This window comes from Strongylocentrotus purpuratus, unplaced genomic scaffold, assembly GCF_000002235.5.
Source record: "Strongylocentrotus purpuratus isolate Spur 01 unplaced genomic scaffold, Spur_5.0 spur5_scaffold_6, whole genome shotgun sequence".
Lineage (NCBI taxonomy): Eukaryota > Metazoa > Echinodermata > Echinoidea > Camarodonta > Strongylocentrotidae > Strongylocentrotus > Strongylocentrotus purpuratus.
In genome coordinates this window covers 33,223,168-33,239,860 of record NW_022145612.1, presented here as the reverse complement: position 1 = coordinate 33,239,860, position 16,693 = coordinate 33,223,168, and the positions used below count along the sequence as shown (strand labels likewise).

At 35.5% G+C, this 16,693-nt stretch overlaps 1 protein-coding gene across 1 annotated transcript in view; it reads left to right on the top strand.

The window, feature by feature from the left end:
• LOC115929882 (neogenin-like) overlaps positions 1–16,693 on the top strand; it is a 62,814-nt gene that overhangs the window by 22,768 nt on the left and 23,353 nt on the right. The window contains exons 7-14 of the mRNA XM_030999982.1: positions 6,581–6,839; positions 7,705–7,859; positions 8,244–8,534; positions 8,958–9,155; positions 10,812–10,922; positions 11,651–11,941; positions 15,685–15,841; positions 16,298–16,446. Of these exons, the coding sequence (XP_030855842.1) occupies positions 6,581–6,839; positions 7,705–7,859; positions 8,244–8,534; positions 8,958–9,155; positions 10,812–10,922; positions 11,651–11,941; positions 15,685–15,841; positions 16,298–16,446 (1,611 nt within the window). The remainder of the gene's footprint in view (positions 1–6,580; positions 6,840–7,704; positions 7,860–8,243; positions 8,535–8,957; positions 9,156–10,811; positions 10,923–11,650; positions 11,942–15,684; positions 15,842–16,297; positions 16,447–16,693) is intronic.

Genomic DNA, 16,693 nt, shown 5'->3' with positions numbered 1-16,693 from the left:
ATGTTCCTCCGCACGCAACTCTTGCCAGAAATACATCTCCAATCTTTCTAGCCTCTTCTTGTCATCTTCTTTGCGATTCTTGCTTGAAGGATGCCTGGTGAAAGGTCACTGCAACTTGTATCTCTAGGAACAGGGTCATCCAGGTCCTTTCTTGTCAATATAGCAGGTTTTTTGTGTTCTTGATATTGCACTCCTTGCTATCTTCTCAGTTTCTGCAAAGTGACAGTGAGGTCGCATGTTCAAGGTAGCATTTCCATAATTTGAAGATATACAAGAAACTGTGATGAGCATTGAATTAATGAAATCAAGTTGTCGGCACTCTTGTTTCTGCATATAATCCCTTTCCGATCGATCTCTCACCCTGTGGATAGTACCCATGTTACACCTTTCCTTTTGCTGTGACACCTTTTGCTGTCCCCTGCATCTTTAGAATGGATTCTTCTATCCTCGTCTCAAGTGTAGCTTTCGTCTGTCTTTACTCTTTTTATTTTCCCCTCCAACTTGCAGTTTTGTCAGCCATTCTGCATTCATAAAGGTCACTTTTTTTTAGTTCATGTCTTGATTTATTTTCAATTTTCTTCTTATGCAATTGAGATAGTTTCCACCTGTAAGATTATCCCTAAATATAAGCCCCCAAAAAGATATGGCAAATGAATACAAGTACATGTAACAAAACGCTTATTGTACTGATTGAATGTAGATGAATTATTCATGAGTATTCTCCAGTTCAGAATTTTTATGACCTCTTTGCCCCTTTCCGTTTCCACTTTAGAAATCTCTGGTATGGGTGATTGAAAATAAGTGACACGGTCACTATCTCTTCTCCTTGCTCAAATTGCTGAAATTTGATCATTTAAGTGAATAGTTTAAATGGCTACAGCATGGTAACCGTGACTCAGTCATCTTAACAGTAACTGGTGGTCCTGTGATTGACAGAGTAGGAGAAATTAGGTGGATGAAAGAAAGGATAGAGGAAAGGATGGAGGGAGGAAAGGAGGGAGAGAGGAAAGGATGGAGGGAGGAAAGGAGGGAGAGAAAAAGAGAGTGAGAGAGAGAGAGAGAGCGCAGGAAAATTATAGAGGAGAGAAGGGGGGGGGGGAGAGGGAGAGAGAATGAGAGAGGGAAAGTTGGGTTTCCACTTTCTGAGTGTTGACAACTATCCCATCCTGGTTAACCTTGTCACTCTCCTATGCAGTAATGTCAAGTTAATGGTGAATGGCATTTAGAACTTATAATATCAGGAGGTTTAAATCCTTTTCTGACTATGATCAAGCCATCCAGATCAATCCTCATGCATTGAACAACAGTTACCTCAGCTGCCAAGACATGTCGATAATCGCCTCAAATCCAACCACATTGCCGGTTCCCACAAGAAAACATTTTCCAGTTCATCTCCCGAGACTTCCATGGCTTTTCTTACCGTGGTTCTCCCAAGTCAAGGTACCCAAATATTCTCTCTCAACCCTTGCGCACACATGCACATAGACAGTAGTGCCTGAGCTGAGTAACGGGTAACAATAACATCACTTGTAGCGTTGGTGGGATTTGATTTCACAAATGTTTGCTGTCATACCTGCCCCCGGGGCCCAAGCCTCAGGTAAGGAGACCATTGATGTTGAATCCATGTTTATCCACCACTTGGTTGAATGTTACTTTTTTGGACACGTCACATTGGGGAGGGTGTGCTAGCTCACAGGGGGTACCCTAGTCGGGAGTTGACTACCTTTGGTAGAGAAACGTGATCTACCATGGTTATATTGCAATCCTTTCTTATAGGAAGCCTGGGTAGTTTTATATCCACCGTCAAACTCATCAAGAGGTGGATGCCTCCAACGAGATGAGAAGAATACAGGGAGGAGGATGATGAGGTTGGGAGTATAGAGTTGAACGACCGTGAAGACATTGGTTCCAGCTCTAAGAGTTTAAAGAGATAATAGAAAGCCATGATCCATCTGCTCAGGGGATGTAAGGTGGTACCTGCTTATTGGATAATGAAACAAGAGAGCAGATATTAACAAACATCCACATCAGCTATTTTATGTTGCTTTAGAAGTGAATAAGAATATATTTATATTTCCATGGTAACACATACCATTAGATGAAATGTAAGCAGGTTTTTTATACTCGTCTTAAGCAACAGAATACATGTGATAATGCATTCAAAGTACATTTTCATCTAATAAAGATTATACAACTTTCAATTTGTAAGATGATATAAAGCTCCCTTTTTTATTTTACAGAGAGAAAGCAAGAAAGCAGTTAAAAACTGATGAACTTTCAAATTATCAGTTCATGTTCAATTGCAATATATATTTTGAAAATTGACATGAAATATTATAAAAGCTAAGAAGAATGCTTCTTTTTTTCACATGTGATGTTCAAAATTAAAATGTTAGATTTCAAGTCCTACAAATGACCCAATCTTCATCTGAATTTATAGCTTTTTATTTATACTGCTGCAGTTATAATTATTTAGTCATTGTGAGTGAAGAGATCAGGGACCCAACTTATAAAGAGTTGTGATTGATTTTAAACAATGGCAGTTAATCACAACTCCTATCTCTTAAGTACACAGCTGAGATTGATTTTAAGTTGTGATTGATCACAGCTCTTTATAATACATGGTACTGCCCAGAACTCCTACTTCTATCTGGAAAAGGTTAGAGAAAAAAGAAGTTGTTTGAAGACATCATGACAAAATTTCATAAAAATTAAGAGAATATATCCCAGATAGATCCCTAAACTAAAAGAGCTGGCTCATACTAAAACATGATCTTCATTCAGTTTAGAATACAAATAATTAAAAAAAAAAATTATTCAGTTAAGTTCGAATGACCTATATGTTTTTGGGACGTAAATAGTTTCCAGCCAGCGTCATATTTTCATTTACGTCATTAAAATAAGTGTTTGTTTTTTTTCTCCAAACGATACATCTCTTACATCAGGAAAAAGGCAGAGATACCAAAATAGAAAACAATCTTACATGTTGTGAAGGAGGGGGGCCTCAAGAGAAATCACCACATTTAGCTTGGTGAGAGTGAGAAAATGGCATCAAATATGCATCGGTTCTCACTGCAACCAAGATCAATATTTATATCTCATCACCCAAAGTGTGGGTAGTGGCCAGTGTGATTGATAGCACTAATCATGGGATTACAGCTTCAAAATTTGGGCCTGTTTGGAGGGAAAACATGGTCAGTAGACTGCCTTGTTTGTACGTATGACCATCCGTCTGTCTCCATCCTCTCCCAATCCTCCTCCTCCTCCTCATCCCTCTCTCCAAGTTTATGTCATCTATTTTTGCAGGAAGTTGATATGTTGATACAACTAAAACTAATCATGTTTTCTTTTGTCATGGGAGGATTTTCAATCATCATTTTCTGCATGGTTTGACATACAAGATGGCAGCTATTTGACTGAACAAAGACAGTTTTACAAGTTTGGTTTTGTGATCTTCAATCCATTTGCTATTTGTACAACCCATGTATTACTGTATGAAATAAACCAGATAAAGGCAGGCTATGGAAGTACAAATGGAAATGTAGTTTATTCACTAATGTCAAAGAGTGCCCTGGATTTTTTGTCTTTGTTAAAGGTTTTCTATGCATGATTTTTATGGGGATCTCAATAGTTCAAGACAAATGCATCTTCAGTCCAAAAACTAGATCATGTTATGATGGAACTGATAAATCAAAGTTAAGAAAGAATATGGAATTTTAGGGATAGTGCTTGCTGCTTGTCAAGGAAATGTATTTTTGTATTTATGATGTTCTTTCTTTAGGCTTATTGATGTTCGATGTACAAGATTTGACAGTCTTAGAAATAGAGCAGCAAACAAATAAAACAAATGAAAAAACAGGAAGAAAAACAAAAAACAAACAAAAACAACAACAGCAAATTCAACAGTGTTTTGATGAGGTATATTTCAGGGGATGCTGTGAATTTCATAGATTAGAATCAAGATGGAAAGATTGGAGACGAGAAGATATATTGGCCGCTCAGAGTCAAAGGCAAAATAAGACTCAGCTAGTACCACACATAGCCGTCAGCTCTCTAGGCACTGAGCACAAGATTAATTGCATTGTCGGGCAAGAAGAAGGAGAAGAAGCGGGGCAACAGCTCAGGCTGTTTACCAACAAGCTAAGGCCTGCCCCAGGCAGATAAACTTAATTTGAGCCATATCTTGAAATCTATAGACGTAAATATATCTAGGGCTCAGCCTCTGTATGACTCTCAGACATGAGAGGCGCTTGATCAAATGTTACCGCTTTCGGGCTTTCTCCTTTTTTCTTCTAATTCTGACCCTTTTCTATTTTGTTTCCATTGTATATATTATTAGATGAATATTCCTCATGACTGTTGGCAGGTCATTGGGGAATCACACTTTAGAAGCAAAATAGAATTGCTATTTATGGCTTAAATAGCACTATCTTTACCCTTCATCTAATGTATTTTACACTATTTTTGGAAAAGTATAATTACAGTGATGTAGATCAGAATATCTAGAGGACTGTGAAACATACACCCTCATTCCAGCAGGTATCTAGATTATTGTTCCCTGTACTATTTACATTCTTGTGGCTACTTGCATACATTTTCAACACAGTTGCACATCAGTTATATCAAAATCAAATTATACCAACCCAGTTTACAAAAATTATTGCACAAAAGAAAACATATCAAAGACATCAAATTAAATTGTTTAATCATTTGCAGAATGTTATATCAAACCAGTACAATAGTGGTTTTGTATCGGTTCCTTCAAATTATGTTTTATCATGTTTATATCAAATCATTCAAGTGTTTTGTATGTGTTTAAACAATTAAAAGTTCCCAATCAGTCCACTATTCATTAAGGCACTCGTTCAGGAAATTTATATTTGTTTTAATGATGGAGATGTATTTTCTTGGGGAAAAATACATTAAGTCTCTCATTATTATCAATATTTGTATATATTGTTGACTATAAAGATTATGATAAAAATGATAGAATGAAGATAATATTTTTCATGACATGACATGTGATATTAATGAGCCCTACCCCACCCGATGTCCCTTGGCCATATTTTGTGCATGGTTGTACGTACCTTTATTCTGATCCTTATTGATTTACATTATATGATGTTTTGTTATAGACTGCATTATTTTGTCTATACATTAATGTTGCTGCATTTTAATTTTTCTCTGTGAATATGTGCTTCGTTTTGTGCTTTTTATATTTGCATTGACAAAATTGTAGCTGACACTGTGTTTTAATATAATAACTATGGTGGATTCACAATCCACTGCATCATTGCTGGATAAAGTCAACACAAATATCAGCTGTAGCTTTTTTATATACCAAGGAGATAGGGGGATTTAATCCAAATTTTGGGTGGGAAGGCTTGAATAGCATATCCAGGGTAATTTTTTTTACCCTACCTTATGGACCCTACTAATGTCGTTTTGGCCAATTTAACAACAACAAAACAATTTTGGATAGGAAACTGACCGTTATGGTCACTTTTGATCAGGGATAATTTTCCAATCATTATTGTCAACAAAGGAGATTTGAAGGGCCTTTTCTATCTAAAAATATGCCCTGATGCTAGAAAAAGTGGTCAAACTGAGCTCATCAAAATCAATTTGGGTCATTTTTGCCAACAAATGACAATTTCTATTGATCTTTGACCAAAATCAGGCCAAAATATAAGTCAATTGATGGGTGGCTTTTGACATAAAAATTCAATATAGAAATGTACACTGATATCAGAAGTTTGGACCACTTTGGTCATTTCGATCAATGGCTAGTGTTTTGCTGCGTTGAAAAGATGTTGAAAGATGTCGCGAGAAGAACAAATTGCCTGTCACGGCTTGCCGGTGGGGGCGCTGTTACTTGTCAATCCACCATATTGATATATAACATGTGATAAGACATTTGTATAAATTTGAAGAGAAATAGATAGCATGAGTATTGTGATTGACACTTTTTAACTGCATTGTTTTCCATGGGATACACTATTTACCTTTTATATCTATTGTGTGTATTTGGACAATTTTAATCAAGAAACCTAATCTTTTAACAGTTCATATGAAATAAGCTTGGATATTTGTCAAATTAGCTGAAGAATACCTGATCATAAATTGTGGATGGAATAACTTGTTGAGAAGTAATCAGTGGATAGAGAAATATCAAGCCCTTTATGTGTGCAAATTGGGATACATCATTACCACTAAAAGTATATATTATTTCATTCTCAATACAGTGTAAACTATGTGTTATCATAACATGATATATTTTAGCAGATTGATATTGAGTTCTCCTATCAAGTGTTCTTATTCTGCATGTCTCATGAGTACTCCCAGTCTGCATGTATATGTTCCTGATATGTAAGTATCGAATGCTTCATGTTTATGATTTTATATTGTTGCCATTTGTGACTTGCATGGTTGCAGCATGTTTTTATATATCGCATTTGTGTTTGTCTTTGTGTTTGCATGCCACTCCCCACCCCTCCCTTGATGATCCATCTCCCCCTCCCACCCCTCCCTACCCTACCCCACATACCCCCTCTGCCCACCAAACCTTCCCCCTGATCAGGAGTTGACCCCCCTCCACTGCCACTACCCATCCCCACCATACCTCGACCCATTGACGTGCCAGACCCCTTACCAACTGAGTTACCTGTTCTTCCTGATGAAGAAACTCCTACTGGACCTGTGGCTACCCCACCTCTTGACCTGAGTGCCATCAGTGTTCAACCTCAGAGCATCACGTTGTCTTGGAGACCACCGACTGTTGTCCCAGGCTCTCTACTTCGATATCAGCTCTATCTTCAGAAAGATGAAGAGGGCGCTAGGTAGGTGATCTAATCTCAACCCCTACATCTGAAATATGATATCTCTGATTTTAATGACCAGAAAGTTCTAAAATGGATTTGTGCTAGTACCAATTGTAGTTTGTTGTTTTATTCTCTTTACTGGAACATCGATATCTTTGTAATTTCAGTGGGAAATAGTTTAGAAACTCATTCTATATACTTACCAATAGACATTTTATGAGAAAATTCCCAGTGCAAATATTTTTGAACTTCTGAGAATACATTTTGAAAATTTGTTTCTAGAAGAAGGATGATTTAAGTGGTGATAGGAAGAAGAAAAAAAAACACCTCATGCTTTTAAAGTTCAATGAGATTTTGTGGCACAGACAGGAATCTTATTCTTCATATTGAATATTTATATGGTATTGAATGGCCTTGAGTGGGATACAAGGGCATATCCCAAGAGCTGGTACTGACTCGTGAAATACGCCCACCAGCTCTTGGGATATATTCTCAAAGCGAGTGCGATATACTCTTACTCTTGTGCCCCACAACGGAAAAATCTGTTCAGTATTATTATTATCTGTCTGAAACGTAGTATTTCAGTGTTCATTATTGCATTCAAATGCTTTTGTATGACTTGCACATTAAATATGCAGAGAAAAGACTTTCTTTTCCCGTACCCAAAATATTATAAACAATGCCTAAGCAGTACCTGTTGCTCCCCCATGGTCCCATTTTTCTTATGTTAATTGAGAGCTGATTTGATGAGATAACCACCTGTCAGTGACCATGTTGCAGTTAGGTCTAATCCCTCCTGGCCAAACTAGTGCAGATAGGCTTTAATGATTACGATAGATCGATCATAAAAGAGGAAACTATTATTTTGTCTGTGTTTTTATAGGAAGAGGCTTGTGGATGTCAACAAGGATACCTTGACTAAGATGGTGACAGATCTCTTACCTAATCAAGCCTATCGTATATGGGTAGTAGCAGAGAATAACAATGGACTAGGAGCATCTTCTAACGTCATCATAGTCACAACGCCAGATGATACAAGTGAGTCCATTAGTTCATGATTTGTTACTGATCGGGTAAGAATTTAAAGCCTGGAATATTTTTCAAGACTGAGATGGAAATTACATGTTTATATGTGTACATAGAGACTTCTTCAGTAAATATCAGTTTTTAAAAATAAAAGTTTATTAGAATAATATTACAATTTTTCAGTGATATGAATTAAACTCATCCTCCTGGTGGCAAATGTGATATAAAGATGTGTTATGCGTTTAAAAACAAACGCATTGTTACAATCAAAGCAGTGAACTTGTTGTCTTTGATTTAATACTGTAATGTAGGAAGTTGTAGAAAGTGAAATGATTTATTATGTTAAACATCCTGCTTGAAATACATACAACATACATCATTTTTACCAACTCCCAGGAGTGACACCTGATGAAGTGACAGACATGAGAGCAATCCCACTCTCCTCCACCTCCATGGAGTTGTCATGGCGACCACCCTTTGACACGCACGGTGACCTGATGAACTACATTGTTCGGGTGACTGATGAGATGATGGGGAGTACGATGGAAAGAGAGGTGGCGCCCTCGGACAATAGCCTCATCCTAGACAACCTGGATGTATACACGCTCTATGAGATGACGGTTATCCCCTATAATGCTAACGGAGCAGGTGGAACCAGTACTATTGATGCCAGAACACCCGGGGCAGGCAAGTAGAACTAGAATGATATAATCATCCAGTCATACCTTTTGTTTCAAATTTTTCTCTGTTATTTTGTTATGATCGGTAATCCAATTTGTGTTAGCTATATTTTCACATATTGCCAACATATAGTTGTTGTGGTTTAATAAAATGTATGAAAGAACTTTATGCCGTAGGTTTGATGTAGTCGGAAGATGCCACACTCAAAATAATTTTGTATAAAATCATTAGATCAAATATATACTTTTGAGGTGACAGTTTATAAAGAAGATTTTTGTAACAAAAAGTTTTTCAAATGATGTGTACTCTGCATATGAATCTGAATCGACCCCATATGAATCTGAATCATTGTTTTTAACATGAAAGAAATACCAATGTAATGATAATCTTAAACCAACTTGAATCATATATTGTTTGCTTTTCTTTTAGATCCAACGGGAATGCCCACTAACGTGAGTGTGAATCCTGCTCCAGCGGTGCCCAATGCCCTGGATATCTCTTGGGTACCACCTCCAATCCACGAGCGTAACGGAGAGATCATGGAATATAAGCTACGTTACCGTGTGAGGGGAGGAGAGGGAATACCGGTCACCATAATGGGGAAAGCTACTTCATACAGAATAGAAGGTGATTATACATTCTTTGAGACTGCTGCTAGAGAACTGCATCAAGAAATATAGTTCATGATTCACAATCTTTGTTAAGATTTCCTTATTGATTAAAAAAAAATTGTGTTTATATTAGGTGACGAGCCTACTGTTCATATAAGAGTTGGGAAAAAAAAGATAAACTTTACCTATAAAGCTAATTTATACAAGGAATTTGTTATATAACTTACTTCTAGTTTAATTCCTTTAATATGAAGATTGCATTTGTCTGAGTCAGATTATTTTATTCAGATAGTACATGTAACTTGAATGGTTATATAAGGCATTGAATTTAAAGTAGAATCATAGTCACATGTCCATGAACTCTGCCTACTGCCTGAAGATGATGTCCAGTATGTTGACACATTTTTAGCTTTTCTTGAGAGCAAAACATATTTACGTTGAGTGGGGAAATAAAGGCTTGGGGGATTCAACTTGATCACTTGTCTTTTACAAGCACACATTTGCATTTGAGACTCTCATGAATAGATGCATGAAATAAAAAGACAAAACCCAACTTGGAACTGACATTATGCCATTCCATTAACACCCATCCTACTTTTGAAAATTTAGAATATCCTATAGAATTTAGCATAAATGCAGAATATCAAAGAGCCTTTCAAATAACGTGGTGGGAATCAATACGTTCCATGTTTATGTTTCTGCTGGGTAGTTAAAAATCTAGAGTTTCCTATAGAATTGAGCATAATTTGCACGATTCCAAAGAGCCTTTCAAATAACCTTGTGAGAATCAATACGTATCATGTTTATGTTTCTGCTGAGTAGTTAATTTGTAAGGTTTACAATAACACAGTTTTGAACCTGAAATCTCACTGAACCTTGACTTAATAACAAAAAGGCTTTTCTGCTCTATGTTTATATTGTCATCTTATGAAATTTATATACTTGTTATCATTTTTTCAAGCAAGAAATTCAGTGTGATATCAGTTCATACCTGCTGTGAAGTAGAATCTCATAGTGGATGCAGTTGAAGTATAAGCATAGTATTAGAGAATCTGACTGGGTAGTGTAGTTGCAGAAACTTATCTCCTTTAAATTCTCCTGCAGCCAGTTCAAATTTAATTTAAGCCAGGGTAATAATCGGGAGCGCCAGGAGTGTCAAGTCTGACAGACATGAGCGCTATACAAGAACCCACTATTATTATTATTATTTATCATAAGGTTTCCAAGATAACTGGTTAATCAATAGGTGTAGTTGCAGACACTTGCCTCTTCAAATTCTCCTGCAGCCAGTCATAAATGAATTATAATGAATTATAAGGTTTCGAAGATGAATGGTTAATGAATAGGTATGTTTAGACGTAGTTTATTTGATAATTTTCACAGAGATGTGCAAAGTTTAAACAACCTTTGACAGAATGTAATAAATAATATAATGAAAATAATCCAGGAATCAAATTGATCAAAGAATCTTCGAATAATCAAGCAAAATTTTCATTTTTTAACAAAAGTTATTGTCATGTTATGTCTATGATGTAGATCATAATTCACAATGTTGAATATGAATATATCTATAATATTTAAAATTGGTTTACTGATCAGTACTTGATGTTACCATGCAGGAGTAATAACATATGTTTTGCTCTCTCTCTCTCCTCCAAACAAATGCACGTAGACCTGGAAAGAGAAACCGATTATGAAGTAAGGATAGCCATGGTAAATGTCAATGGGACTGGACCGTTCACTGAGTGGATAGCTGGTAGAACAGAGGTTCTTGCACCAAATGGTAAGAAAACAATATCGTCTTTTTTTTAATATGATTCTACAGGAGTATGTTCATTAGGAAACATAAAGTGTTTTACTTTTTCAACTGACTTTGTGGAACTTTGTAGATCTCAGCCCAGGCTTGAAATATTTCCTTCCTTTCTCATGAAATAAAAAGTCTTTTCTCATAGCATTCCATTTTCCTTTCTACTCACACTTTCCTCAAGGTGTCTAATGGTGCTATTCTTTATGGGAATCACTTTCATTTTCTATTACGAAATGCTCCTTTATTTAAATAATAATTAATTTCTTTCTGGCTACTTTTTAAATTTTTTGTTGATAGAAAACACTGTCTATATCTTAGGCTTACTCTAAGTCAATTGCACTTCCCCCAAACACAATATCTAGCAATAAAGCACATTTACAACACATGTAGGTATATAGAAGTAGTATTCTTTTGAGGAAATTCTGTTTCTCTTAACCCAATGAGGTCGCTCTTTAAGACGCTACATCATCCTTTCTGACTTTTCTTTATGTGTTCTTGAAACTAATGGTCTTTGATACTAACTCATATTTTTCTTTTGTTTTTCACTTCTTTCTTATTTCATTCATTTTAATAATAATCCCTCGTCCTATTGCTTCAACCATGCTCCAACCTTCAATGATATCCCAACCTACTCTTTCCCAACCTTGACTCTCCCATCCTACAACTTCTCCTTGACTTGTTCTGGGTAATGGCTCCCCCAATAGAAAATATACCACCGCCCCCTCCCACCGTAATCGAAACGAGAACGTTTGCCCATCAAATCACCATGCATTGGAGTCATCCCGAGGCCGCCATAGTCCTGGTGGAGGGTTACATCCTTGGTTACGGGGAGAACATCCCTGACATTACAGTCCTTGAGTTGGACGGCTCTACCCGCTATGTTGAGTTAGAAAATCTTAAAGTGAACACAAACTATGTGATCAAGCTTAGAGCTTTTAACAAGGCTGGAGAGGGCCAGCCCGTCTTCGAGAATGTCAGGACAAGCACTGATGGCAGTAAGTTGGCAACATTTGGTTTATGCATGGCCGTCTCTGTTGATAGCAGTTGTGAAGTTGTTACAGCATGATATCGTCTATACGTCTCGTCGTGAATTCTGCATCTTGTTGCATGTTCTTTTACGAATGACGCATGTTGTGTTGTTCTGCATGATTTGATTTCAGTCTGTATGTTTTATCATATAGAATAATAAACTGTTAACTTGTGTTAAAGGCAAATGTTTATGATTATATTGTTTAAGGATATATATAAATGTGTGAAGAACTGAAATTACATGGTGACTAATCTGGAACACATAGAAAGTTGTTAATGGGTGATTCTATGCAATGTATCCCATATGACATACAATGAATGACATTTATCCATACATTTCATCCATGAATAAAACATTTCTTGATATGACTTACTAATGGTAGTGATACCTGAAAACACCTTCATTCAGTGGTCATATCAAGAGATTCTTCATTGTGGGATAAGGGTCACAGTGATTCATTTCGCTTGATGCCAAATACTTAATGATGATAATAATATCATGTAGAAAAGAAGACATTATGTCATAAGGGACACATTGTATGGAATCGTGCTATCACGACATTTGGGGAATAGAAATAAGAATATTTTTATGGCAAGTTTTAGATATTTTCTGAAACTTCAGGTACATTGTATAATGCATACATGGTTCTTTGTGTTCTCCATTGAAGCATATTAAAAACCAGACATTGAAGCATATTGAAAACCAGACATTTCTCACAGATTTCAATCGTAATTACTGAAATATATTATGCATAGTAATATTTTTCTATGTTTCTTATTAGTGAATGGTTTAGAGAACTTGATATATTTGCATGCACTTGTGCATGTTTTTATTTGTGTAATGAATTTCTTGGTGTGTACAGTATCAATATTACTTCATAATACAAAGAAATCATATGGTTGTTGAAGGAGGATATTAAATGTAAATTACATCCGTATCAACATATTATCAAGAATCTATTTTGATCAACAATTCTACGTCACTTCGTAGTAATACTTTGAGTTTGTGATCAGCAGGGCGATGAATCTTGTGACTATAATTATCTTATCTAACATCTTGTTGCATGCCTGTAGTACACTGTCTTTGTGGTATTATCTTTTGTTAGATGTTGGGTTTTGTCATTTATATAACTGTTTTATCCATTAACATCAAACTAACCAATTATCAGTATACTTTCTTATAATGATCTCTGTCACTTTAATTCTTGAGACCTTGCTGATAAAGACTACAATAAATGCAGCCATGCTATACAAATTCTTTGATATTTCTTAATTGAGATATATTTAGAAATAATTTTTTAGCCATATTACAGAATATTGAAAGAAGCATCAAGCCTATAATATTATTCTGATCGAATGAGGTCTCAAACCTAAAGTGACAAAGATAGTGCATCATATTTCATGTTTGATCTATCAATCTTCTTTCTTTTAGAGGTTCGTCTGGGTCAATGCTCTCTCAAACATTCTTTCATCTCTATCTTCAGCATATCTACTCTATTTTTCCTGTCATTTTTCAAACTTTTTCAAGCTTTCCAGATTCTTCTTTCATTTACCAACATCTATGCCTGACATTTTGTATTATACATCATCACATTACAGGCAGTATTCCCTATATCGGAATGGGCCTACCCCCAAGTAAGATAAATTGAGTTCTTTTCTTGAAGAACGTGGTGTTACATATCATTTCAATAGCCCTTTTTTTATTTCATTCCCTTCTCATCGTCATCATCACTGTCATCATCGGCTTCATCGTTATCTTCACCTTGCTACATGTCTTGTGAAAAAGGGGCTGTTTTCATCAAATTGTTTCTCCTCTACCATTTTTGATTTAATTTCTTTCTTTTCAGTCATTCTTACCTCGTTTCCCATCTGCTACTGCTGGTTCAGCATATATATGATTTGAACAAATTCCTAATCATGCATGGATAATGCCAATTACAGTTTATATCTCTCCTACTATGCATGGTTTCGATGTCTTCATAAGAATGTCTTGTTTATATGTATTGCATGCATTACCTGCACATTTAACTTTAAGCATGATTAGTAAGTTTAGTATTTAAAATGTGTTTAGGTTGCCTGGTTTCTACTAGAAACCTTGCAAATACGTTAAGCAAAGTAAATGACTTTCTTTCTCTGATTTGCTGGTTAAAATTTGCAGAAAGGTTTAATCAAGTTTGATTGGTAAATTGTCCACCCTTTAAAGAAAACACAATGAAATAGCAAATGATACAAATAACGATAAGATAATGCTACTAATAATAACACTCGCCCATTCTTTGTTTGTATTGATGTATATGTCCTTTGCTTGAAATTTAGAACTATGCAAGAGGTAAAAAAAAAAGAGAAAGAGGAAGAAGAAGAAATGGAATGAGGATTAGAGGAGAATGAAGAAGAACCAAATAAGAAGAGAGGAAGTTGAAAAAGAAGATAAAGAAGAAGTTGGAATGGTTTGCAAATCACATGCCTACAAGCTTTAGCTCAGTAAATTGACAATTCTGTTGTGTATTTGTGTTCTTTGTCAGCTGAAAGAAGTTGCACACTTTGCCACTTAATGATGCATTTCTGTTTCTGCAGAACACTTGATGGGCCATTTTGACACACTGATGCATTTGTGATATTTGTGCCACTCGCTGGATTTGCATTAATTAATTATGTGGCTTTATTTGTGTTCTGCAGTAAGCTCAAGTCAGAGCATTTGTGATATTAGTTGTTTCTTATTAACTTAATGACTACTGAAGTCTTTACTTCCCATATTGGTTGATACAGGGGCTACCCATTTCATGTAGGCAATGGGTTGAAAATTATGAAAACTTGACAGTATTTTGAATGAAATACAAAAACTTTCCTCAAAGAGTATTTTTGATGATTGAAATATTTGGCTGCATCAGAGCAACAACAGTTAATTTTGAATAATATTTTCAATTCATCATTTGAGTTGAGTACAGAGATATGGCAGCCTTTTGAGCTTGAGAAGGTTCTGAAAGGTCTTGATTTCTTTTCATTTATTATACATGTACAAATGATAAAATCTGTTCAAAAGATAACTCTCAGTGTTTTGCTTGATTGCACTATGTGAAACCCATGTAAGCACACAATGTGAGATACTAGTGTATAAAATAAAGTGAGCAATATGTTGTTCTTCCAATGATGATGGTGCACCTTATATTTGTGTTTCTCAGTGTAATAGCTTAACCCTGGAACCAGTACTGCTAATTGACAACATGGCTGATTATCCATTTTATGTACTACCCTATTGCACAGTGCACATAATGTGATTCTTTACATGTTAATTTGATGTCAAGGCTTTTTTATATTTGTACGGCAGGGGCCTTTCAAAAAAAATAGAATAGAGATTATTTATTCAAATAGAATAAAAGATTATGAAATAAACATGGGAAAATATTTTCTTAAAAGTAATCAACATTTTGGATCTTAAACGATATAATTACGGGTCATTTTGATAAAGACCTTTCTAAAAGCAATTTGAGTTTGAAAGATCTTTTCTAATGTTAGATGTTATACTTTGTTCTTTAATAAATTGATCATATTTGATTTCTGTCAACAGCTAGTTTAATTGCACCTTGTTGTAACAGTGGTGACTCGGCTTACACTTTTCCAATACTAAATTTAACAAATTACCTGAGCTTTGTAATGTAAAAAATGCATTATATTTTGCAGAAATGTAAGCATGTTTTTGTTGTTGTCCTAGGCACTGGATTTGAGAAGACCATGCAGACACCTTCAGAGTTGATAGCAACACCGGAGTCATCCAGAGCAATCCTGCTGACGTGGTATGATCCTAACCCTGCAAGTCTAGAGGAGGGAGTCATCAGATATTATTCCTTGGTGTATAGCAGGAACAATGGGTAAGGATAATGTAATCACGAAACTATCGTGTACGATCCTTTATTATTTATGATCAGCTCACAATATCCAAAATGTATGATAAGCATATTAAGGAAAGGAGTAAAATGTTTTTAGTAGACATATTGAGCTATAAGATCTTTCACAGTATTAAAAGAAAGACATTATGGAGTCTTGGTTTCTAGAATAGTTTCCTCTTTAATATTTGAAGCTGCTGCTATACCCATCACACTCAAGAACACTTTTACGGGGATAAGTTATAAATGCATTTAATTTATGATTGAAATTCACTCGCTAACTTTCAATTTTGCTAGCTTTGTCTTGTGTAGTTGTTTACTTTTACTTTTAATTGTTTTATCATCCTTACTTCCTTACTTGAAGCCACCCTGGTGAAGAAAAAAAAATCTTAATTGAAATGATAATATAAATACATGTGTAATTTCTTTTTACCTTGACAGACCAACATACTATGCCAATGCCACACAGCCTCAGTTCCTAGTAACAGGACTGAAACCAGCCACCATGTATGATTTCCAAGTCATGGTTACTGAGGGTCAAAAAGCCAGTAAATTCTCCATTATCACCTCTGCAGAGACCATGAATGCAGGTAAGGGCTAGCTTGTTTTCTTTTATTATCTTAGTTCTTTCTTTCTTCTATTCTTTATAAATAGCCTATGGTTCATCTTTTAATCTAGAGCCAGAATGCTTTAAATCAAATGATTTTGCACAGAGTTATCACTCTTCTTGCTCTCAGCAAAAGATAAATCACTTATTTAAAAAAAAAATGAAGCTGTTCCAAAAATTGTCTCCGAGCTGTTAAATATCTGACAGATGGGATGCCTCGATAGTGTTTT